General features: G+C 36.0%; 3 protein-coding genes across 3 annotated transcripts; 2 read left to right on the forward strand and 1 right to left on the reverse strand.

Annotated features, from left to right (window-relative positions):
• The first annotated feature begins 1,174 nt into the window (after positions 1-1,174).
• Positions 1,175-8,529, forward strand: LOC110691923 (50S ribosomal protein L7/L12-like). The gene is made up of 2 exons (XM_021868907.1): positions 1,175-2,058; positions 8,165-8,529. Exon 1 carries the CDS (start codon positions 1,473-1,475, stop codon positions 2,055-2,057), a length of 585 nt encoding a protein of 194 aa, XP_021724599.1. The 5' UTR covers positions 1,175-1,472; the 3' UTR covers position 2,058; positions 8,165-8,529.
• A 218-nt stretch (positions 8,530-8,747) lies between these two features.
• LOC110691922 (two-pore potassium channel 5-like) lies at positions 8,748-11,820 on the reverse strand. The gene is made up of 2 exons (XM_021868906.1): positions 10,342-11,820; positions 8,748-9,279 (listed from the first exon to the last, which is right to left on the reverse strand). The coding sequence occupies exons 1-2, from the start codon at positions 11,448-11,450 to the stop codon at positions 9,084-9,086; spliced, it is 1,305 nt and encodes a 434-aa protein (XP_021724598.1). The 5' UTR covers positions 11,451-11,820; the 3' UTR covers positions 8,748-9,083.
• An 8,329-nt stretch (positions 11,821-20,149) lies between these two features.
• Positions 20,150-22,571, forward strand: LOC110692069 (taxadiene 5-alpha hydroxylase-like). Its single transcript, XM_021869058.1, has 3 exons — positions 20,150-21,281; positions 21,503-21,693; positions 22,063-22,571. The coding sequence occupies exons 1-3, from the start codon at positions 20,288-20,290 to the stop codon at positions 22,357-22,359; spliced, it is 1,482 nt and encodes a 493-aa protein (XP_021724750.1). The 5' UTR covers positions 20,150-20,287; the 3' UTR covers positions 22,360-22,571.
• Positions 22,572-24,341: the final 1,770 nt, after the last annotated feature.

Raw genomic sequence — 24,341 nt, forward strand, 5'->3', positions numbered from 1 at the left:
ATCGAAACCGACCTGAACCGATATTGACCTAAACCCGTTTTAACCCATCAAAACCCGACCTATTACTAAATCGACCTAAATTTAACTCGACCTGTTACTAACCTAACCCGGATTGTACCCAACCTTTAATAACCCGACCCGAAATTCAACATGATCTATTACTAACCCGACTCAAAATCAACACAACTTGTTATTAACCCGACCCAAATTCAACCCGAATTGTTCCTGACCCATTTTGAACTCAACCTAACCTTTTATTGACCTGACCCGATTTCAAATCACCTTAAATTCAATTTAGACCACCTTATTAATATTGATCAAAGTATAGTTATATAGTTACGTTGTCACTTGTGTATTTGTGTGCTTGTGCAAACGAGTTACTATGATAAGTTCAATAGTTAATATTTCAAAACATACGACTTCTTACATAGACTAATTATAGCTATTTGCTCATATAGACCCGACTTGGAAATGACCCTACCTGATTGTAACCCGCAAATTATTGACTTGAACTGAACCCGACTTGAACCCGAGAAGGCGAGAATGACCCGACCTGATTGTAATCCGCAAATTATTGACTTGAACCGAACTCGAGAATGATCCGACTTGATTATAACCCGTAATTATTGACTTGAACCCAATGATCCTAACTCATTTTAACCCGTAAAAACCTGAATTAAACCCGACCTCTTATTCACCGACCCGAATGTAACCTGACTTGGTATTGACCAGACCTAAACCCGATAAGATAAATGACCTGACGTGACCCAACTCAAGCATGACCCAACTCGAACCCGACCCGCATAGGTTACGACATTAACCTGAATTAACTCGACCCGAGTTTACCCGACCCACACTTACTCGACCCAAACCCGACCCGTTTACCCGAATTGACAGCTCTAAGTACAAACAAGGGAAAGAAATTGAACTTGCTAGCAGGATATGTGATGGGATTTCAAACCTTCTACTAAGTCTAAGACTCACCCCTTCGCTTTCCTCTACGACTCTACTAAGTCTAAGATATTATACCAAATTACCAAAAGGTGAATGATGAGTGAGTATCACGTGCGTGTATCTTGTTGAGTTTAAGATGGAAGCTAAGCAGAAGGAGACTATTGAGAACACTATCTTTGCTTAAATGTTTGCTTAGATTAGTTTCATACTTTCATATTTATGGTGTTGATATATTTCCTTAGTATACAATAATCGGATATAGTTTAACATGCAAAAACTTTTGGTGTTTTATGCGGAGTATAATGCTACTAATTTTGTTATAATTTTTATTAACGTTTAATTAAAAATATTGATGGTCAAAAGACGAGTCATACTACAAAAAAAAAAAAAAAAAAAAAAAAAAACGCGAAATCATTCTTACAAAAAATCGAAATTGAAGGGTTTATGTTTATCTACGTTTTAATCTCTCCTCCCGACTCACTCACTCAGTCAACACCTATTTCAACTCGTTCTCAAAAATGAAGTATTTACGATTCATTTCACCCAAATTCTCAACTCTTCGACAAAACCCTAGCCTCGAGTTTTTAGGGTTTATCCAATCATCAAATGCAATCTCCTCGCGCAATCACAGCACCACTCCGGCTCACGAATCGTCGCCAAAACCACCGTTACCAGCGCCGAAGATCACAGAAATCGCCAACGAAATCTCGAATTTGACATTGCTAGAAGTGGCAGACTTGACAAGTTTGCTTGGGAAGAAATTGGAGGTTAAAGATTTGCCGATTGTTTCGTTGATGATGCCGGGAATGGGGTTCAGTCTCCGAGGAATGGGTGGCGCTGGCGGCGGTGCTGCGGCTGCGCCGGTGGAGGAGGTGAAGAAGGAGAAGACTGTGTTTGATTTGAAATTGGAAGCCGGGTTCGAGGCCGGGGCGAAGATTAAGATTATTAAGGAGGTTAGGAGTTTTACTGATTACGGTTTGAAGGAGGCTAAAGAGCTGGTGGAGAAGGCTCCGGCGGTGTTGAAGACCGGAGTTTCGAAGGAGGATGCGGAGAAGATTATTGAGAAGATGAAGGCAATTGGTGCGAAAGTGATCATGGAGTGAGGTAAGAATTGATATATAGTATGCTATCTATTATCTTTGTTGAAATTCATTTATATTGGTGAAACTTTGTATTGATTGTGATTATTATTTGTTTTTTTTTTTATTGAATTTGGGTTTTCTTATGTGTTTTTGGGAGGGTTAAGGTGGTTTTGTTGTTGGGTTTATGTTAAGATTACTTTTGCTACATTGTTGACTAGAAAGAATGCCATTTTTGCCAAGTTAAGCATTTAGAGTATGAATTTCTGCAGTCATTGGTTGGTTTATGTCATCGGGTAATTAACTTTATTAGCTATTGTTCTCTTTGAACTGATAACGTGGAAGTTTAATTTGGGTTGTTAAACGAATTTGGACATATATATGGGATTGGCGATGCTAGTGGATAGTGGCAACTCTGTGACTGGTTTCTCTTTTGAAGACAGGTGTGGCTGGAGAGTAGTTAATGCTGGAAAAATATGCTTCCTTTGCTCATGTTTAATTGTCACGGTAATAAAAGTTAGAAATTAAGAGCTGAAGTTAGGAATTAAGTGTGCTACTTACATGGATTGTGGGCACTAGCTTGTAATTGATAGTGTCTCTGTGATTGTTATTAAGGTCAATCATTGGTCATGGGTCTTGAGGTTCACAAATGTACCACACGGTTGGAAAAATCTGACTTAGAGCTGAAATGGAAATTTTTACTCATCATTAAGCGCTGATTTCTAATTTCTTCAGCCTTTTTTGGGGGAGATACTTACTGTTCTAGTGTTCTGAGGTGCACATATCTGTGCTGTATAAGAATTGATTTAGTACTTAAAAATTTTGAGCTCAGAGAATTCCTATCTTTGGTTCTTAAAATTTGAAAAATTCATATTCTAGCAATCTAGCTTATACATCCTTCAGTTAACTGGGTATTGATGAGAAAATGGAGTTGACTAATGCTCCATTCCTAATTAGTGTCCACTTAACCAACTTTTGTTATTCTATATTACCTAACCTTAACATATCTAAGCAATGTTACTTGCAAGTTTAAACTATCTATGCAATATTTCTGTCTATCAACTTCTCTCTCCCCCCCCCTCTCTCTCTCTCTCTGCCCACACACTACCCCTCCCTCTATCTTTCAGCATGCAATCCTAACCCCCCCCCCCCTCTCTCTCTCCTCCTTTTATTTCTTTTGAGCATGAGCACCATCAATCCTCACCTGTCTCTCTCCTTCCGTTCTCCTCTCCACCAGACATCAAATCACTCTACAAGAGCTTCCAGGCCAAATATTTCACCCCCCCCCAACACACACACACACACACACACTCCTCTCCTTTCTTATTTTGTTTTTCCTTTTGTTCCATTGGAATTTTCACCAGCATATCATCACCGTTGCCTGCAACATTCCTCATTTCCTTGCTGCCTTTTTTTGTTTCCAAACATTTAACGGGGAAAAAGGGTTGAAAGCTTTTGGGGACAGCTAGTAAATGGGATTCGATTCGTCGTGAGGATTTGTGGTGGAGCGGTGCTATGTTTTAAGCAGAAATAAAGCAAGAAAAAAAATGATTTCATTAGCTTGATCAACGTAATTAAATAGGTGGAATTTCTCTTTCAATGGTTGGGTGTTGGGGGGGTGGTGGTGGGTGGGGAGATGGTTTTATTGGAAAAGTTGATATAAATTAAGGGATAAGGGAAGACAGCTACTGTTATTTTCTAGAGAAAGGGAGCAGATTTGCATATTCTTCAGATTGTTGCTGGATAAGGTGGGTATTGTGATGAGTTGGGAGTAGGAATTAGGAAGGACTACCACTGTTTTCATTCAAACATGGGGTACAAATTTGCAAATTTTTCAGAAAATCTGTGGGGGTGTAGACTGAGAAATATGGAAGAGCAATTTTGTTATGCCCTATCACATATACTTTTTTTTAGTGGTGCTATCTTTAAATTTGCCTGTCCATGCATTTTTTTTCTAAAACATTGTGCCATTTTGAGGAAGGTAAACTAATTTGCAACTAAGGGAGTAAGGTAAGTACCACTAAGCTTGAAAAGGTCTAGATAATGGCTTCCAAGTTCGTTTTACTATTAATAAGTAATTAAGTATAGGCGGTAAGTGCACTAAATTAAGTTCCAATATGTTTATATAAGACTAAAGGGATATTTAGGTGAAAAAGAAGGAATTTTTCAGTAAGAGCACCTTATAGAAAATGGGTGGATGTCGACGTTGTATGTTTACTCCATATAAGCCTCTCATGTGTTTGTTTCACTAAATACATCTGTATTTTATCCTCTATTTATATATATATATGGTGCAAGTACTTTCAACTCAACCAGTTGTTTTTTTGTTCCAATTTTCCAATCTCTTACCCCCACATGAGTTAAAGGAAAAAAAGTAATTGGAATTCTAATTATGACAGTATATATGTTTCATGTGTAAAAGAATGGGCAAGGTATGAATCAATACAATTAATGATTTAATGTGAACTAAAACTAGTGTGGTAAAATTACTAAATAATACTCCATTTATTATAGTCACATTGCTTTAACCTCCCATTATCCAGGATACAATATATTTTATAAAACTACACTTATGCCTTATAGTAGTTTTGTGTTATCTATCCTTTGCCCTATGAGTCCTTGCGAGTGTATGCAAGTATATATTCTAGACGCGTAATCAATTTAGAGTTGGTTTTTAATCAATCAATCAATCAATCAAAGCCTTAATCCCATAAGTGAGGTCGGCTACATGAACTAAAAGTGATTATTTCGTATAGTAAAAAATCTTCCTCCTCCTCTATCCCTTACGATCATATACCTCATTCTCATGCAAATTCCTATGCTTCATATCCTTCTTAACTCCTTCCAACCAAGTCATTTTCGGTCTCCCTTTACCTTGTTTAACCTCTCCATGCTCCTACTCTTCCACTTTTCGTACCGGTGTACCCTGGTCAGTCTTACATGGCCGAACCAACGCAGGCGATTTTTCCTTGGTTTGTCTGCAATGCTTGTGACACCCACTTTCTTGCGACTAGCTTTATTTCTGATTCTATCTCTTAGAGTGTTCCCACACATCCATCTAAACATGCGCATTTCCGTATCCTTCATTTTTTTAATGTGCTCTTTTTTAGAAGCCCAACATTCTATACCATAAAGCAACACTGGTCTTAGAGTTGGTCTTTGATGTTCGTGGATAATATATATGATAGGCAGGTACAACCTTTCTCAGGTATATTGTTTATCTGTTTTAGATTTTTGAAAGGAGGTGAATTGAACTTGAAAACTTGCCTGCTGAATTGGGAGTAAAAATAGAGTACTTTACTGTATCAAGCAATGGAATCGGGTTCGTTTAGATGTTACAAATAGTATGTAGTGACTAATGAGTTCAGTGGCTAACCCCCTAAGTATATAAATGTTATGTAGGTTTAATGATTTATTGAAAGCGGGAAGGGTAATATAGGTTATGTTATAGCCTATCTATTTCTGTAAGACGTTAATTAGACTGTGTAAGTAATTTATAGGAGCAGAGATTTGGAAATGATAGGAAGCAACTGTTTGTGGGGTACAGGAGTTTAATTTTAGTTATACTTTTGGAGATTCAATAAAGGTTCTCAAGAGAATGAATTAATATGAGAGCAACTTCTATGATATTCTCCGTATCGCCTTGATACAATACAAAATACAGAATTTGTGAGGTGGAAAATCTCTTATTTTTGCTTGGCATGGTATATATCATTGTTTCAATGCCTTAATGTGTTAAAGATTCATGTGGGCATTTATTTGGTTCTTGGATTATGATTATTGCATTAATTATTTTTTTACACCTCTGTTTACATTCTGTCTCTACACTACCTGCCAATTGTTTTGAGTTGTGAACACACTGCACATTGCACACTGGCCAAAAGGAACATAGCCCAAATCCCCATTACTTGTACCTTTAACTTCGGTGATAAATCTGATAATTGTGTTTCTTGAGAAAAGAAAAATGCTTCTTGTAGCACAATGTAATCTGTCCCACAATCTTGGTTTTGCTTGAAGTATGATGGAAATATATTAGAGTCCTATGGTGAATTTTTGGCTACTTGGGGAGGTTGTATTAGAGTACTTGGTTTGGAAGCTTTCTATATAGATTAAGCCATATGACAATCTGATCATTGTGTACGAGGGAGCTATATATCTTTAGCAATGCCGACGATAAATTTTGTTAATATTTTATATTGGGATTATTGAAAACTCTTTTGTTTCCTCTTCTCTAAAAAGTTTTCAGTATTCTTGTTGGGACATCAATCAACTGTTTTCTGGTACTAATTGCCTAAGCCCATACTTTATCAATTTGTTTTAGCTTGTTTAAACTTTGCTTTATACTTTAAGTCATGGTAGTTTCTAGTTCTAAGAGTAATCCTCTTTTCAAGGGTTGCCTTTGGACTTGCCTATGATGTAAATTTTCTATCTGCCCCTTTGACTGATTTTGGTTAAATTTTGACATTTAAGGGCTATCAAATTGTTGAGCTGCAAGTTGATTTCTCATTCACTACAATTGTCACATGTAAAGTCTTCTATTCATAAAAACCTGATTATGGGAAGATAGAACGTATGGAGTTGAACCCAACTAAAAAAAAAAAAAAACAAAAAACAAAAAATCAAGTATAAATTTAAGGCAAAATTGGCCTCAATAGCACCAATTATAGGTTGGGTGCGAAGAATAGCACAACCTTAATCGGGTGTACTCTATATCACAAACTATTAACTTTGGTGCAGAAAATGTCATAAAAGACATAAGAGACTGAAGATTTTGCCGAAAAAGCACATTTTTAATATTTTTAACCAATTTTACCCTTTTTTATTTTCTCTCACCTATATAATTACTTTACTATACTAAGGACATGCCCCCTTTATTATAATTCACGCATTACCCCCCAATATATATAATTAATTTTACAAAAAACCAAAACATCAAGGCGAACGAGGAAGAAGACGAAGACCTATCCTAAAATCTTAGACAAATAATCAGACATTCTATAAATTGTACTTTGGTAAATTTTGAAACTCAATTTCTATTTATGTGCTCAATACCTGCATTTGGTTATTTGTCTTTTTTTTCATCATTTCATGAAATTATTGTATTAGTCAGTGTTATGATGATATGTTAAAATCGATGTAATTTATGACACTAGAAAACTTTATTATGCTAAACATAATCCAATTGTTGTATTCATCGTGAATGTCACTACAAAATAAGTTAAAGAAAAGTAATTAGGGAGCACGTGTACTAGGTATAATAAAGTAACTAAATACGTTTGAGAAAATTAAAAAAGCGGTAAAAATTGGTTAAAATTATCAAAATAATTTTTTAAAAAAAAAAAATCACTTTTTCGGCAAAATCTTCAGCCTCCAATGTCATTTATGACATTTTCTGCACCAAACTTAATAGTTTGTGATGTAAAGTGCACCCGATTAAGGTTTTGCTATTCTCTGCACCCAATTAAGGTTGTGCTATTCAATAGTTGGTGCTATTGAGGCCAATTTTGCCTAAATTTAATATATTATGCTTTGACTCATTCTCTGTTAGATCTACTTTGATATACATCAATTAATCAATCAAAGCCTTAATCCCATAAGTGGGGTCGACTGATCTACTTTGATATAGATTTATGTTTTTCCTAATTATAGAATTCTTATGACTTGTTACAAATGATGATTCTCTCTTTGCATGTCATAAACATCAAGGGTTTATATATCTGAACTATATATATTACTGGAATATTGGAGTTTTCGTCCTCCAAATTCTGTATGTGAATGATTTGATTTCTTTAGGAAATAGCGGACATCCTAATCATAATTTTTGTCAAGGATTTTGTTTTTTTGTGTGGGCATGTGAGTTTTCTGTTACAACTTTTTTCCACTCTTCTTTTTTATTTGCTCTATTTATTTAGAATCCTAGGTCGCCATTATGGTTGCCGGGTAAGATTATGATATCATACGACAGCTATAATCAGTTGTTTGGGATTTGGGTGAATTGGTGCTAGGATAATTGATGGATACACTTTTTTTTAAGAATAATTGTGTTAATTTCAATTTTTTAATTCTTGCTATGCTTTAATATTCTAATTCAATTTGTGAGTTTGTCTAATACATGCATTTGTTTTCGACAGGTTGGTCTCTGATTTAGTTAGATTTTTTGCCTGAGGAAGGTTGGCAGAATGAATAATTCCCCTCTCTAATTTGTGGTATCTCTAAGCCTGCCAACTCTTGCTGCATCATTTTCCATGCTTACAAAGGGCTGCGGTCGAGATAAATTAATATTTCAATGATATCTCTTGGAGTTTCCATCAAGCCTGAAGTGCTGGATAGAAACTTGTATGTTTTTTCATATATTCATGGTTTCACTGAGAGTAGGTGAAAATGTTAGAAAATTTTGCACTTCAATCACGCACTTTACAAATCTGTGATGGTTACTGGCTTACTGCAAAATAATAAACATCTCCATTCTTATATATGGTCGTATTGTTTTCATTAAGGATATTCTTGATTATTGCTACTCTGGACTGATTAGAATTCTTTTTTCATTTCGGGTGACTGTCAGAAGGCAGAAATGCTCTTATTTTGATATACTAAGTATTTCAAATTTTCAGCTGTATCATGCTTGTCCAATATATTTCTGTGGCAATTTGTACATATAGAAAAAAATTTAGAAACTTTTACCCCTCAAGTGATTAATGGACTGTAATCCTCAAGTTTGAGTGATAATTATTACAGTAAGCACAGTTTACTGCAACATAAAATGCTCAATTACATTTACTTCTGCTATTGCACTGAAGTCTGAAGTTTTGAGGAGTAAGTATTGTATTGCATCATATATTAACAAACAGTTTTTCTTCACTGACGGAACAAAATCGTGAAAATCACTTGATCAGGAAACAATCCCTTCATCATCTCTCACGACTCACGATACTAAACCTCACCCAGCAACAATTTCATGTATTACACAATCCTCGTGCCATTGGAAATGCATGCTAGTGCTATTAACCCCAAATGAGAAAGTGAGACGAGGCCTAAAAGCAGGAAGAATTTTCATGTTTTGCCATGGCTTCCCTCACCATGTTCATCTTCAGAGCTTGATACTGAATCACCTCCTGCGAGATCAGTGATTGCAATTCTTCGGCTGTGGGTGTAATCCAGAGCATTAAATTGCTTGCAGATCTCTTCTACATCGCTGTCTGTTATTTTCCCCATCTCTTTAAGCTTGAATATTACATACTCAGATTTACTGCAAACATCAAAACTTATTAGAAGCAGTGGCGGGTCTAGAAATTTAATATAGGTATGCAAATTCAATCCTTTCCAAACAATTAGTAACGCATCTATAGTAGCAACTGTTGCAAGTTTTCCTATCTTGTTAGACGAGAAAGTAGTGGGGACTTGTTTTAATTATTTTCTCATGGGGTGTACGAAATAAATCTTCCGTGGTGTACATAATACAATTAGTCGTTTTCATGACATAGCATTGGCATACTGTGGATGACCCTGTTTCCTGTTTGCCATCGTTTTCCAATAGTTGAAATTGGCGAACCTTGTTAAGGATTCACAGACCTCAGTTATGCCACAGAACTTGATTTGTTTTGCTGCTTGCTGACTGAAGGGATATGGCTGTGTATTGCAGGCATCGGACAGCAGCCAAATTGTGTTTCTTGCTGAAGTCCTAGAACATGCTGCTCTAGCTGATAGTCATTCTACCCCTATCGTAAGATTTTGATCATGTTATATGTATGTTGTTGAATACCTAGCCTAGCGTTGTTACCTGACTTATACCTCCTTTTATGACCAACAAGGTGCAACATAACTATTGAATTGTTGAAGCTTGATCTAGCAGTTCCGAGATCAAGATACACACCTAAATGGAAAGTCTACTGCTTCCAATTCTATAATGATACAGAGTATATTGCAATTACAGCTATGATTTTCTAGTTGTAATTGTTTGTTTCCAATCCTTGTAATAATTTCATTCGACCAAACCCAACCCGTAAACCCCTTCACAATCTCTTCTGGAATGTCTAGCATAAACCTTAGGTCACTTAACATTTTAAAACTCTTTGCATCTTATGAAAAGGAGGCGGCTTTTGTAGGGCAATAGGAAATATCTTACAAGACTGAGGATTATTAGTTATTTCTTTGCTGCATTTGTTAAGTTCACACACAAGTATAATATAATGGTGACCTATAATCAGAATGTTAAAGATAGACCAAATGTTAAAAATAGACCAAAAAAAAAAAAAAAAAAAAACAATACTGATTGTAGTTAGTATAAAGAAGAATTCTGAAGTTTAATTACCTGATACTTCCATCATGGTCTATATCAGCCTCCATCAGGTCTCCGAGAGTCATTCTTTTCTTAAGAACATCTTTCGCCATCCTTCTATTCCTCTTCTCGAGCCTATACTCAGTCAGATACAAGAACGCCTTAGCAACTGCCAATGTACTTGCGAGTAGCCAGATAATCGCGAAGCATCTCCCTCCTACAGTCTTAAAGGCATGGTCTCCATAACCGACTGTTGTAACAGATGTTACAGACAGATAAAAACTGTCTACCCAATTCAACTTTTCGAAGACATGCACTGTAAACGTCCCAATAGTAAGGAAAACAAAAACAGCACCCAAAGCCAAGCAAACCTTAATCCTTATCCTCATTCTACCTTTTGCTTTGTCAATCACATAATCTCTTATAATCTTATTAAACTTGGTATCGTCGAGGAGAACTTCCTCCTGTGATTCGAGCACATACGTGACTAAACCATTCAGCAGAACATCAATAAACCCAAACCCGACTAGGATGAAGATACATGTGAAGAGCTTAGTAAAATTAGAAGCCGGTATTATGTCACCATATCCTATGGTAGACAAAGTTACTACTGTAAAATACAAGGCATCAACCAGCTTATTATCTGTTCTATGACCTTTAAACGTGTCGTGGGTTAAAGTGAATACCGTCACCCCAACAGTTATATACAGCATCAACCCAACCAAAGCGAGCTGCAGGATCCGTGGAGCCTTCTTTGTTCGATGCCTGTGATCGAAGGAGTCGAGTGGAATAAGTCCTTTCTCATCAGTGAAAAGAGGAGGAGCAGAACATGACCTGTCGAAGTTGATAATAAGATCTTTGTCTAGGGGACTTGTAATAGGCGGAGGACACGGAAATGTGCTGTCATCTTTCAGAAGCCTAGCAGTAGATTGGCGTTCCAATAATTTTCTTCTGATGGAGTTAGCTCGTGGAGCTCCGAGGAGGGGATGGATTGCATCATTGCTTAGAAGAAGCGATCTTAGAGATTGCGACGACCTTGGTGAACCGCGATCAATGTAGGCGGAAGGGAATGGTTGCCTGGCTCGAGGCGAGCTTGTATCTTGAGACATCCTTTCATCTTGAGGGAGAAATGGTTCATTCATTGTCAAACTTTGCAAGAAATATTTGAGGCTTTTTTTTTTTTTTTTTTTTTTTTTTTTTTTTTTTTTTTTTTTAATAAAGTTGTACAATAAAATTGGATATTGATTGATATTAATTTAAATTTTTGGCTAAAGATTTTGTTAGCAGAAGATGTTCTGCTTTTTGTGCATAATAATGATCTGTAATCAAAGGTTCCTATGTTTGATAAATACACAATTTTTATTATAAATTTTATTAGTGATTGAAAAATAATAGAGACAACTGTCTAGATACTGGTCAAGGAAACGGACATCTTTGTTATGAAATTTATTAAATTGAAAACGATCTTTGTTGTTTGATTTATTTAGTCTATCAAACTTTGTAGACACGTACTAAAAATATTGTTAGTAGCACAATTAAATATGATGTATAATTGTCTATTTCAGCAAATAATTGTTTACTGATTTTATGATAGATGTATCAATAGGATAAAGGTGATCTATTTGATAAGTATTTGAAAAAGAAAGATATAGTGTACATTGTTATTGCTAGAGATATGAAATATATATTTGTGTGATATATTTTTCATACTAGGTTAGGTCCCGTGTCTTACACGGTATGTTATTTTAATTACTTTTGAACAAAATTGAAGTAACATGAAATATTTGATCAAGATCATTTTCATAAAAAATATTCTACCAAAAATACATCTTCTTGAAAAATATTATATATTTCCTTATTATTCCGTGATTAATTGAGTACCAACATAAAAATGGTAAATATTATTGCTAATAGTTGACAAAAATAAACTTGTTTTTTTTAAAAAAATAACTTCCTTAAATAAAATTTAGTAATTAATTATTTAAAAAATATACTAAGAACACACCAGAAATCGACACGTGTCATTGCTGGTGTGTCTTTTAGTATATAGTTATTGATTATTGATTGATAAAATAAGGTTTTTTTTTTTTTTTTTTTTTTTTTTTTTTTTTTTTTTTAATATGGAAAATATATCACTAATAAATTTTCCATTATCTAACAATAAGTTGGAAATAGGGAATTTTTTTTTTTTGATAAAGTAGCACTTCGTACTATTTATAAGAAAATGATAAAAGGTACAGTACAAATATTACGGCAATTATTATGAATTTGGAACAAACATACATTCCATGATTAATCATTAAGAAAAATCTAATTTAATAGTCCAATTAAATAATTAACTCAATTCAATAATTTTGTAAAAAAGAAAATAGAGTTATTATAACTCAAAATCAATTTCCTCCAATGTAAAATAAGAAAAAAGAAATTTTAACAAGTTTTAATATTACATCTTGTAAATTTGCGTGAATATGCTCAAGCTCTTAAAGTGTATATTTAAATACTACAGTATTATTTATAAGCTTTATTATACGATTAACATTATTTTGTTACCACTCGTCAAACAAGTCGTTTAGAGTGTGAATACTTTTAAGAAAAAACCGGAAGGATTGTAAATTTGTAATATCCACAAGTCAACAACACAACGGCATTTGAGACGGCCATTTGTTTGGATTCTTTGGAAATCTATAGTTCCACAGCAAAAATAGGCTTTTTCCTCAATGTCCAAAAAAAAAAAAAAAAAAAAAAAAAAAAAAAAAAAAAAAATTGATAAATATAATTAGTAGTCGTTTTCTTCAAGTTTGACACCTTTGTTTTTGTTGTCTTTATATATTAACTTGGTGACGTGCTTTACAAATTCTCATTCTCCTCATACTCTATATCCGATAATTAAGGATGAATTAACTTAATTAAAAAGGCCGACAACCTAGTTGGCAAAAAGGTAGGGAACAAACAAAAGCGTGTTAAGTTTAATTAGATTTAGACGGCTACACATCCATCATACATTCATACACATCCATTTCAACATCAACTTCTATCATTCACTACCCTGCATAGTCTAATATGTACTTCGTTTCTTAAAGATTGTCTCAGCGAAAATTAAAGGATTAAACTAATTAAAGTAATGAATGTAAGCGTAAAGCACGACTTCTTCGTGACCACGGAGCAAACTCAAAAAACAAATTAAAATAAAAATGAGGCAATTTTAGATAGACAAATGAGTATGTAGTTATATATCATTCTTACATGATCAAAGTTGACTTTTAACTTCAAACCCCTTTATGTTGTGTCTGGGTGAAAGTATGGATGGAAAATGGAAAAACAAAGAGGTACGAAATGAATTTTAAGGTTATACTTAATTACAATCCAATTATTGGTTTTTACACACTTGTGCATAGTGTGAAAGAGTATAAAGACTAAATTGAAATAGCGTGAATAAGATTCAAGAAACACTTATAAAGATGGGATATTATACCATGTAACATTGAAATAGCGTGAATAAGATTCAAGAAACATTTATAAAGATGGGATATTATACCATGTAACCATGTTATTTATGCGTTTTTCTAATATAACTCTGACTTTTACACTACTGCATGAGATAACATTGAACTTGTAAAAGCTCATTCAATTGGATGGAAAACATAACTCTAATATATTATTATTATTATTATTATTATTATTATTATTATTATTATTATTATTATTATTATTATTATTATTATCTCAAAAACAGACAAAGTTATACAACCTACAATAAATTAGTGGGAAGTTGAGATACAATCTGGGTCCCCACTCCTCTAGCTATAGCAAAGCCTACCCTAGTGAAGATATAAGCTGCAGCACGAGCTCCAATGTCTTGCGTCGTCGAGAACCTCTGAACCCGCTTCAGCAACGCAACAACCTCCTTCTCTAATTCCCCAAGCGAAGAAAAGGAGAAGGGAATGAAACCATATCCAATCAGCCGACAACTAGCTTCATACTTCACCCTCTTCCGATGAGCCGCATCAACCACAACCCGCCCAGGAACAAAGTCAGATAGCCCTGTCTGTGTCAAAGGAGAAGACCCTGTTAAGTCCACACAAACATCGCGACCACGATCCCATAAATAAAGTAACACATCAGCAGGTCTGAGGGCCCCGTCATTCCCTCCGGACAACCCTATGTCAACCTCCTTTCTTGCCGAAAGCCCAGATCTGTAGCAGATATCAACAAGAGTATCCCGGACAACATTATGCCGATGTTTAATACCCACAATACCAGCACACGACACCGCGTAATCACCGAAAATATCCCCACTAAAAACCCGAGAACAAGCAGAGCACGACGTCGAGATAGAGAACAATGGAACACCCATCTTGTAGCACAACACACATCGGTAGGTCTTTTGGTTCATCGTCTGACCCAACCCAGAAATAGGGACTGCCCGAAGCCAAGCAGAGGTGTGATCTCCCTGCTGCGATTTCCACAATGCTGATTGCCTAGGAGACAAAGAATAGGCGGATTCTGCAGAAGCGGTAACCTTTGTGAAATATATATCTGCCAATTTCTTCATGAGTTTAGGGGCATCGACCTCACTAGGATTACTCATAATGTCAAACTCCACTATTCCATTAAACAGACTAAACACATCTCCAAAGGCTCGTCCAAGACCAACAATGCCAGCATGCCGTAAAAGCTGTGTTTGCAATCCAGCAGACTGTAACCGAGAAGCAAGAAAAGCATAATGACGAACATCACCTGAGGAATATACCCCAAGCCCTCTAAACGCAAATGGTAAGGTGGCAAGTCGCCATTGCCAATCGCCAAACCCAGGCCCCGAAGCAGTAACAATACGCTCCAAGGAAGATCGAAGAGCCCCGTCAAATGTGCGCTGAGCCGTCTCAAAAGTACTAGAAGGATAAGTACGCAGTGCAAAGTAGAGTTTAGAAACTCCGGTACATGCCCTAAGTACAATAGCTCACACTGAGGATCATCAAGCAGAGCAACCTTATCCATAAGCGCAATGGTCTTGGTCACCCTCTGCATCACAAGCTCTCCACCAAAACCGGAATTGGAACTAGCAGGACCACCAAGCAACTTAACACCACGCAAAGGTCGAGCAATATTGGGCGGAAAAACACCCACAAGCTTGCTTTGAGGGTCTTCTGTTGGCCAGAAAATTTCAGTTTTTTCCACATTAAGATGTAACCCAAAACGAGGCCCTTCCTCCATAATCAACTGCAGAACCTTCCCCACCACCAAAGTTTCACCAATAACAGTGCCGTCATCCATATACCACGCATGAAGACATAAGTGAAAAGCATCTCTGATTTTACAAACCAGGGGCTGTAAAACCAAAGCAAAAAGTAGAGGACCAAGGGGATCACCCTGTTGCACTCCTTGACACGACCATAAGGATTGGTCCCCATAATACAATCTGGCTGGATTAGAATAGCAGAAGTCAACCCATCGCGAAATGCCCAGACAACGACGACGAACTTCACGTAACATGACCGTACGATCAACAAGATTGAAGGCATTTTGAAAATCCACCAACAACATAGAAAGACCAACATCAGAACCACGATCCTCAATCAATTGATTCACATCATGAAGAATTGCCTCACCACCTGAAGAAACCCCAACGCCAAATTGAAGACCATCAAAGTAACTTTCTAAAGATTGGCCAACCATAACAGCACCCACCTTCGAAACCAGACGCCGCCAAATAGTACCCACAGCTATAGGACGAATACCACCACCGGGCTTGACAAGTGGGGTAAGAGGAGCACTAGCAATATACTCTCCTAGTTCCATAGGACACTTTCCAGCTAGAAAGAGATTAACCACCGCGGAAATAGAGTCAACTAACTCATCTGATACAACCACAGCAGCACCACTCAAGCAATCCAGAAGGTGCTGAGCTCGTAAACATCCCTACCACATGATGTGCCACGTGGAAAACTCTTAATCCGATCCAAAACAACAGCAGAAGTAGTAACGAGATGAAGGCCATCAACAGGTATATCAGGCAAGGATGGAGTTGGAGAAGTAGGGTGTTTAGACTGTAAATCTGCGAGAGTGGCGTCATTATAAGGAGCAACGCCTGAAGAAGAAAGAACCCGGACTGCAGCAGTATAATGGCCGTCATAAATCTTCCTACGACATTGCTTGATATTACGCTCCTCCAAATCAAGGTCCTCATCACCAACCACTGAAAAGTAGGAGAATCCTCTGCCAAAATATCCCTCACAAGCTGCAAATTATCACCTGGTGCACTCCAAGAACAAATAGCACGGGAAATACTCTCTTCTTGATGCCGACATTTTACTATTATTATTATTATTATTATTATTATTGTTATTATTATTATTATTATTATTACTACTATTACTACTACTACTACTATTATTGTTGTTGTTGTTGTTGTTGTTGATTTTTGAAACAGACTCCTCCTAAGAGTGTTAGGGTATTTCAGGGTATATCAAGATGTCCTAAAGTTAATGCCCGATAGTCCGAATGTCCTTTAGCTCCGCCTTGCAAAGGTATGTCTGAGGGCTCGGCCTTGACGTCCGAGGGCTCGGCCTGCAAAAGAAAGAAGGTTAGCTGCCCCGCGGATGTGATCCGGGAAAACCCTTCCGATGCTTAAGTCAGTGAATTGTCCTTTGAAGAGAGAGAAAGAAGAAAAGTACTTTCTAGAGAGAGAAAGTAGAGAGAGAGTACTTTCTAGAGAGAGAAGGAGAGAACATTCGAAAAAATCCCTTTCATTAATGAATGATGAGATATTTATAGTGTACTTTTCAGATGACAGACTTGTACTTGAGTGGACAAATTAGGGGCAAATCCATACTTTGTAATGATTAATGATGGGCTGGATCATGGAGGGATATTTTCGTCACTTCAGGTGCATTGGGCTTAGGACATGGACTAGGCCGAAACAATTATTATTATTATTATTATTATTATTATTATTATTATTATTATTATTATTATTATTATTATTATTATTATTATTATTATTATTATTATAGATAGATTAGAAAAACCAATTCGACAAATAAAATTACTTCGAAAAATTCATAATTCACCATGACTTCTAAATGCTATCTCACAAATTCTTATATGTGGTTGACCAGCCGTTATGGAGGTTACTTCGTTGGTATTATAAGGGTTACTCGGTTAATGTTAAAGGGATTACTTCGTCAGTGTTGTAAGGGTTACTCGGTCAATGTTATAGGGGTTACTCGGTCAGTGTTATAGGGTTTATTTTGTTTTTTCACAAGCAGTCACATAGTATGGCCTGCCGCACACAAGACACGCTAATTAATTAAACGTTGTATATGTTAATAAACAAAAAAAAAATCTAAAGAAATTTTATTAATTAATAAAAAATAAAAAAAATGTTGTATATGTTAGTAACGTCATAAAAATACAAAATAAAACGAGTGGTTGCCCACGAATCAAGGATTACCATAGACTTGCCAATAATAGAAGGAATTATATGATTTAAGTTTACATTATTGTGGCTAAGCTAGTTGGCAGACAAGTCACTATGATCAGTTAATCTGTTCTTCGATTCCAAGGAAAGGGAATAAAATTGCTAATGTTTCTAGAAATTAAAATAAAAAATCAAAAAATATGACTAAAACCAACTAACTTCAACCATACATATAGTTGACTATATATTATGTGTGGAAGAGGGAGAAGTGGGATCCCATCTTTAGCATGTGATTAAGGATTGAAAATGTGAACTTTTTTCATTTGTTAAGCCACCATAATTGCCATATTTTAAGGAATAGTACTTAGCTTAGAGCAATAATTTAACAACAAAAGGATTTCAATGGAACTATGACTAAGTGAGATAGCGTTAAATTCAGATGAATTTTTATTTTATTTGAATTTATCTAAACTTAACAAGCTAACTTGAATTTATCGTTGCGTAAAGGGTTACTTCGCTCACCAAGTCATATTACTCATATGTTGTGTATACATGGACTCACAACTATTGACCCCTTCAATATACATGACCTTTTATACTCCTCGATCCCTTTTTGTTTGTATCATGGGCCCACTTTTTGTGAGAGTTTTTTAGGTTAAATGGTGCAAACAATAAGGGATGGAGGGAGTATTTCACATCACTAGTGTGCTTAGAGGCTAGGTGTCAATTTGGATAACTAGGTCGGATTTGATAAGATCGAGTCGAGTCAATTTCAAATGTGAGTTATGTTAAATTATTTTATCCATACAAGTCGAAATGTAAATTAAATTTTGTTCATATAGGCTCTGATCGAGTCAATTAAGTCACCTTTTGACACCTCTGTACTACAAAGTGACAATGTGACAACGTTAGTCTAAGAAGGGTCATTCATAAGAAGTTGGAAGTAATTAAGGGAGAAGCTTAAGAGATCATCACTCTCAAATAGCCGCAGGCTCGAGAAGGAATGTATTATATGGAATATAACCTTTTTGTAATTTTTCCATGGTAAACAAGACAATTACAAAAGAAATACTCTAACAACTTAACGAGTTTTAGGATAGGTTGTTCTAGATTTAACTATACGATATACTCTTAGTGACACAAACTTTAAATTAATTGCAATCATTAACAACTATTTGACTCTCTTACATACAAAACCACCTCGTTCAAACCTGGCAAATCTAGTTAGACAGCTAATAACACTTACTATGATCACTCGCAATAAATCGAATATTTAACAAGTGTAAAAAAAAAATGTTCAAATTGCCTTTTTGTTTAAATTAATGGTTGAACTGTAATATATGCAATATCTGTGAATGATCTTTACATTACTTGCGTGATACATAGTCATGAATTGGCTTATTGTCTATGGCTCGTACTTAAGCAACTAATATGGTTTAATTTTACGATGAAACCTCACTTAACTTGAATTTGATCGCCTCTAGAGGTGCTGAGGTGGTGTACGTCGTACATTTGTATAGTGTTCTATAAAGATGGGGTGACCCCAGTTAAAGCAAAAACATGTGATAGAGGAGTGATATGTACCACATACCCTTTTTGCAAGCAACGAAGCCAAAACATTTGTTTGTTGCTTAGCATGATTCGAAGACATGGTGCATTAACTAGATGTGAATGTACTGTGGTGGAAACAATTAAGTCTCTTGTGGTGGTGGAGGCTGTTGTCACGTAGAGGTGTTTCCCAATACTATAATTTGTGACAAAAAAAGCAAGCATGTATGATTAATGGGCTACATATTCTTCCTATTATCATATCATGTTAGGGTGAAACTTTACTCAACTTATGCATTGATTATCTTGATCTCCTTTTGTCGAGGGCCTAAACCTAGATCTTAACAAACGCTAATGACATGCTTGATAAGCCATCATAATTTGCGAGAGTGAATAATTTACATGTAAATTTGCAAGGAAATTCCATGTTCATTTTTAAGTTATTGAACATGACTCAAAATGACACGACACAAGTGAACCAAGCCACGCATGGACTCCATTTAAGAAAAATCAACGTGACACAACTTTTTCTTGGGTCATGTCAAACACGACTCACTTGAGTGCAAGACCTACTAGCACGACACTGCACATTGGCTTACACAACCCTGCATGTGCCCAACTCTATTTAATATTCATATGGAGTAGAGACTATGAGCATTATTATCATTTTGAGAATGTAGTACGTAATTAATAAAAGTAGATAGTTTAAGTGCAATTGTGCAAATGCATGTTTTGCAATGTCAAATTCTCTTTCATAACGAACAACCAACAAGAATCAAGAAACTATATAAAAGCTAAGCACTACGTAATCCCTTACATCCTTAATACCGTTATTTTTTCCACTTTGATTCCATTTGTTGACAAAGTGATTGATTTTATAAAGCTATATATATAAATTCCAGATCTCTGTTATCTAGCTGTATTTTTTATGCAATAGTTTATATTGCAGTATATTAGTAACAAACAGCTGAAAACAGAACCTCTTTCAAACATATTGCACCAGCTCCTGATTATATGGCTGACTATATCAATTTCGCCGTCACAGGCCTTCTGCATACATTTCTAGCTTCATTGATTGGCATTCTTGTTCTGTTTATACTACGGAAACATCGTAGGAATACGAGGGCTTATGAGAAACTGATGCCACCAGGGGAGATGGGGATCCCCTGGATCGGCGAGACCCTGGATTTCTACAGAGCCCTGCAGAAGAACAGGCTTTTCGAGGACTTCATTGCTCCAAGGATCAAAGCTCACGGAATGACCTTCAAGACGAGGTTGATGGGGAGTCCGACTGTCATAGTAAACGGCGCTGAAGCTAACAGATTTTTCCTGTCGAACGAGTTTAAGCTCGTTGTCAGTTCTTGGCCTGCATCATCAGTTCAGCTGATGGGAAAGAACTCTATCATGGAGAAGTCAGGAGAACAACACCGTGTTGTTCGATCGATTTTGACTAGCTGTCTAAGTAACAAGGGACTAGAAGGTTTGGTTCCTAAGATTTGTAAAGTTGTCAAGGCGCATTTGGTTAAGAATTGGGGTGATAAACCCCAAGAAGAAAGGATCATCTCATTATACAAAACCACGAAATTTTTGTCCTTCAGAATAATGTGTGAGTGTCAGTTGGAGATGGAAGCGGAGGAGGAGCTTTTCGAGTGCTTTGAGAAGGTCCTAGAAGGGATTTTCTCACCCCTTGTGAATCTTCCAGGAACGAGTTTTTGGAGAGCGAAGAGAGCAAGGGCTGAAATCGAGAAGATATTGGTTAAATTAGTGAGGCAAAAAAGGAAAGTCATAGAAGAAGAACAACCAGCAGGAGCTGCTGCAGCTGAAGAAACACGAACGTTGCTGTCGAGACTAGTGAGTGCCATGATTCGAGGCGAGATCACAGAGGTTGAAGTTGTTGATAACATAGTTCTGCTCATCTTTGCTGCTCATGATACTTCCTCTTTTGCAATTGCTATGACTTTCAAGATGTTGGCTCAACACCAAAGTTGCTATTCCTCATTGCTTCAAGGTATGTCACTAAGAAAATTTCATTGCTATTTTCTATTTTCATCACCCAAAATCACATAAAAGTATATAGCGGTTCAATCAATTAACATCATTGGTTATCTATTTATGTTTTTCTGTGCATTTTATGATTATTGTATAGCAATAAAATTGTCATATTGTCAAGAAGTATCATTACTCAAATAATTTAAGCTAATAACATTTTTGTATTCTTCTCAATGGCAGAGCATTCTAATATTAGCACCAACAAAACAAAGGAAGGTGAAGATTTGACAATGGAGGATGTTATGAAGATGAATTATACATGGCAAGTAGCCCGTGAAAGTGTACGCCTTTTCCCTCCAATTTTCGGGTCTTTCAGAAGAGCCACTTCGGATATAGAGTTCGATGGATTCACAATTCCTCAAGGATGGAAGGTTTGTTCTTTCTAACCAAACAAAACATTGTATCCACTTATAACCTTTATATTATTATCGCGTGTTAATAGTGTATGTACAACTCCATTTGAAATTTTAGAATCTTGAACACAATTTCAGGACCTCACCTCAAAACAATTCATGTACCTAAAACTTATTTTGAGCCAAATGGGAACGAAAAATCAATCGATACCACATCCAATTTAAATGTACCTGAATTAACTCATCAATTTGAGATGTTGATACCATTTATACCAAGTATTGCAACAAAGACTCTGACCCAATTTGACTCGACCTATGTATTTGACATGTTTAATAAGTATGGATTTGAAAAGTGAAACTAAAACTTCTCCTCATGATTTAATGTAGGTATTATGGACAGCTTACGGGACGCATTTCAGTGAAGATTATTTTAAAGATCCCATGAGATTTGATCCAAATAGATTCGAAGAGCCCATATCACCTTATATATTTGTTGCATTTGGAGGAGGTCCAAGGGTGTGTGCGGGCTACCAATTGGCTAAGATGAATATTCTCATCTTCGTGCATTTGGCTGTGACTAACTATAATTGGTCTTTGGTTCAACCACATGAACCTATTGTTATGGATCCGCTCCCGCTCCCTTCTCAAGGAATGCCCTTGCGAGTTTCTCCTAAAGTACAGTAGAATATACATATACGAATTACTTCTTATTTATTTATTTTCTCGAGGTGGGTACAAATTCGTACATATACCCGGATGCATCGAGATATATGTGCACCCTTAGAAGGGGGTGTAAAATGGGCATGTCCATATGATACCAATACCTTGTAAACACAATTATTTGATTAATTAATGTAATTAGATAATTAATTCACAAAGACGTGTTTGTTGCATTCATTCAGGCAGAATTCAACGACTTCCAAATTTCCTATATTCCTTTTGTCGTTACCCCTGGAATTTAGGGTATGCATAATAATTGAATAAATATCAATTATGTAGCCTATTAAGTCAACTAATACCCACATTCTTAATCTAATTAAGTTTGTAATCTATTAGTCTTATCACCACTTGGTACTAATAAAAAAGAATTTCAAGTCAATTAACCTAAGTAACTTCACCTAAGTCCTAAGATAGAGTCACAGAGGTGGGTCCCTTAAATTGAAAATGGAGCTAAGCAAATATTTAACCAACATAAGCCTACTAGATTATTAGTGAAAATCAATTGGTGCCATAGTAGGTATGTAAAGTTGCAAAAAATTTTATATACACTCAGGTGTACATAGATGTTGTGCACTGAAGGGTGATTTATTGTTCATTTGATTTTTTTTTTATTTTTTTCTCATTTTTTAAAATAAGCTGGAAAAGAAAAAAAAAAAAAAAGAGCAGAAATACTCTTGGATGCACCATGCATCCGGGTGTACATAAAGATTTTCAGAGAATGATTACAAAAGGCCCCTAAAATAGAAGGACCTTATATGAACTCACATTCTTGTATAATCTTATCGTAATACTTCCTCCATTTTTTATAGATACATCACTTTCTAAAAATGAAAGTTTCAATTTAGATGCATCACTTTCCCTTTTAATTAATAAATTCTCACATCTCTCTCCTATTACATGAGCCCCTTTTATTTTTCCTCTATCTTTCTCTACATAAAAAATTATCTAGGATTACGTAATTACAAAAATAATGGAACTAAAAAAAAACGAAATAATGGCTAACTTATATCCATGAAGGCCCATTTAATCAGCACCAAGTCCAAGTGTATGCAATACTGAATACTCCATATAACTTTCTCTCTTTTTCGTTATGCTCGTATCAAATTCTTGTCATATTAGATGTCAATAGATTTCTTATAAATGTCTTAACGATGTGGTTTTTAAATAAGAATTTTTATACTACTTCTATTTCTTATTATTCAAGGCAAAAGATATTAAACATAATTATTGAAAAATAAGGGCATATACTTAAGTATTAATCTAACCAAAAAAAAAAAAAAAAAATTTAACAAAAATTAAACTAAATAACCCCCACCTCCAGCAGCACCGAAACCACCCACCTCTACCAGCAGCAGCACCGAAACGACTCACCACCAAGCCCTCCCCGAAACCACCCAGCCAGCTCTCCATTTTGAAATCGTCTTCGCCATATTGCCGGAAATTAAACCTCCGTGAAGGAGGCGAAATCTAGCGAGGTGAACCTCGAAATCGACGTCATCGCAAGCGTGGATTGGGTCTCTGGAGGTTTAAGATGAGGTCGGAGTTGAGAATGTGGTGGTGTGTGATGAACGCCGCAAAATTGTTGGCAGAGGAAACGAGAGGGCTGGGGTTAGATGGGTTGTGTTGGTGGTTTTGGGGGTTGGGGAGGGCTGGGTGGGTGGTTTCGAGGGTCGGGGAGGGGTGGTAGAGGAAGACCGACTACTTTCGGTGGTTAAGTGGGGTTGGCCGGCCACTTTCCGGCGAGATTGAGGGTTGGGGTTAGGGTGCCGGCAAGGTTAGGGGGTGGGGAAAGGGTGGCTGGAATATTGGTTTTTTTTTATTTTTTGTGTTTTATATCTTTTTTTAATATTAATTTTGGACCATTCACGTATTGACACGTGGCAATTAAAACAAAAAAATTATAAAAAAAAAACTCGTCTAGCAGGTCACCGGTCATTGGGACCATT

The sequence above is a fragment of the Chenopodium quinoa genome, unplaced genomic scaffold, assembly GCF_001683475.1.
Source record: "Chenopodium quinoa cultivar QQ74 unplaced genomic scaffold, ASM168347v1, whole genome shotgun sequence".
NCBI lineage: Eukaryota > Viridiplantae > Streptophyta > Magnoliopsida > Caryophyllales > Amaranthaceae > Chenopodium > Chenopodium quinoa.

Coding starts and splice junctions, on each gene's coding strand:
- LOC110691923 (XM_021868907.1), top strand. CDS start 1,473: ATGAAGTATTTACGATTCATTTCACCCAAATTCTCAACTCTTCGACAA.
- LOC110691922 (XM_021868906.1), bottom strand. CDS start 11,450: ATGAATGAACCATTTCTCCCTCAAGATGAAAGGATGTCTCAAGATACA. Junction 9,280..10,341: donor GACCATGATGGAAGTATCAG/GTAATTAAACTT, acceptor TGATGTTTGCAG/TAAATCTGAGTATGTAATAT.
- LOC110692069 (XM_021869058.1), top strand. CDS start 20,288: ATGGCTGACTATATCAATTTCGCCGTCACAGGCCTTCTGCATACATTT. Junction 21,282..21,502: donor CTATTCCTCATTGCTTCAAG/GTATGTCACTAA, acceptor TCTCAATGGCAG/AGCATTCTAATATTAGCACC. Junction 21,694..22,062: donor CAATTCCTCAAGGATGGAAG/GTTTGTTCTTTC, acceptor GATTTAATGTAG/GTATTATGGACAGCTTACGG.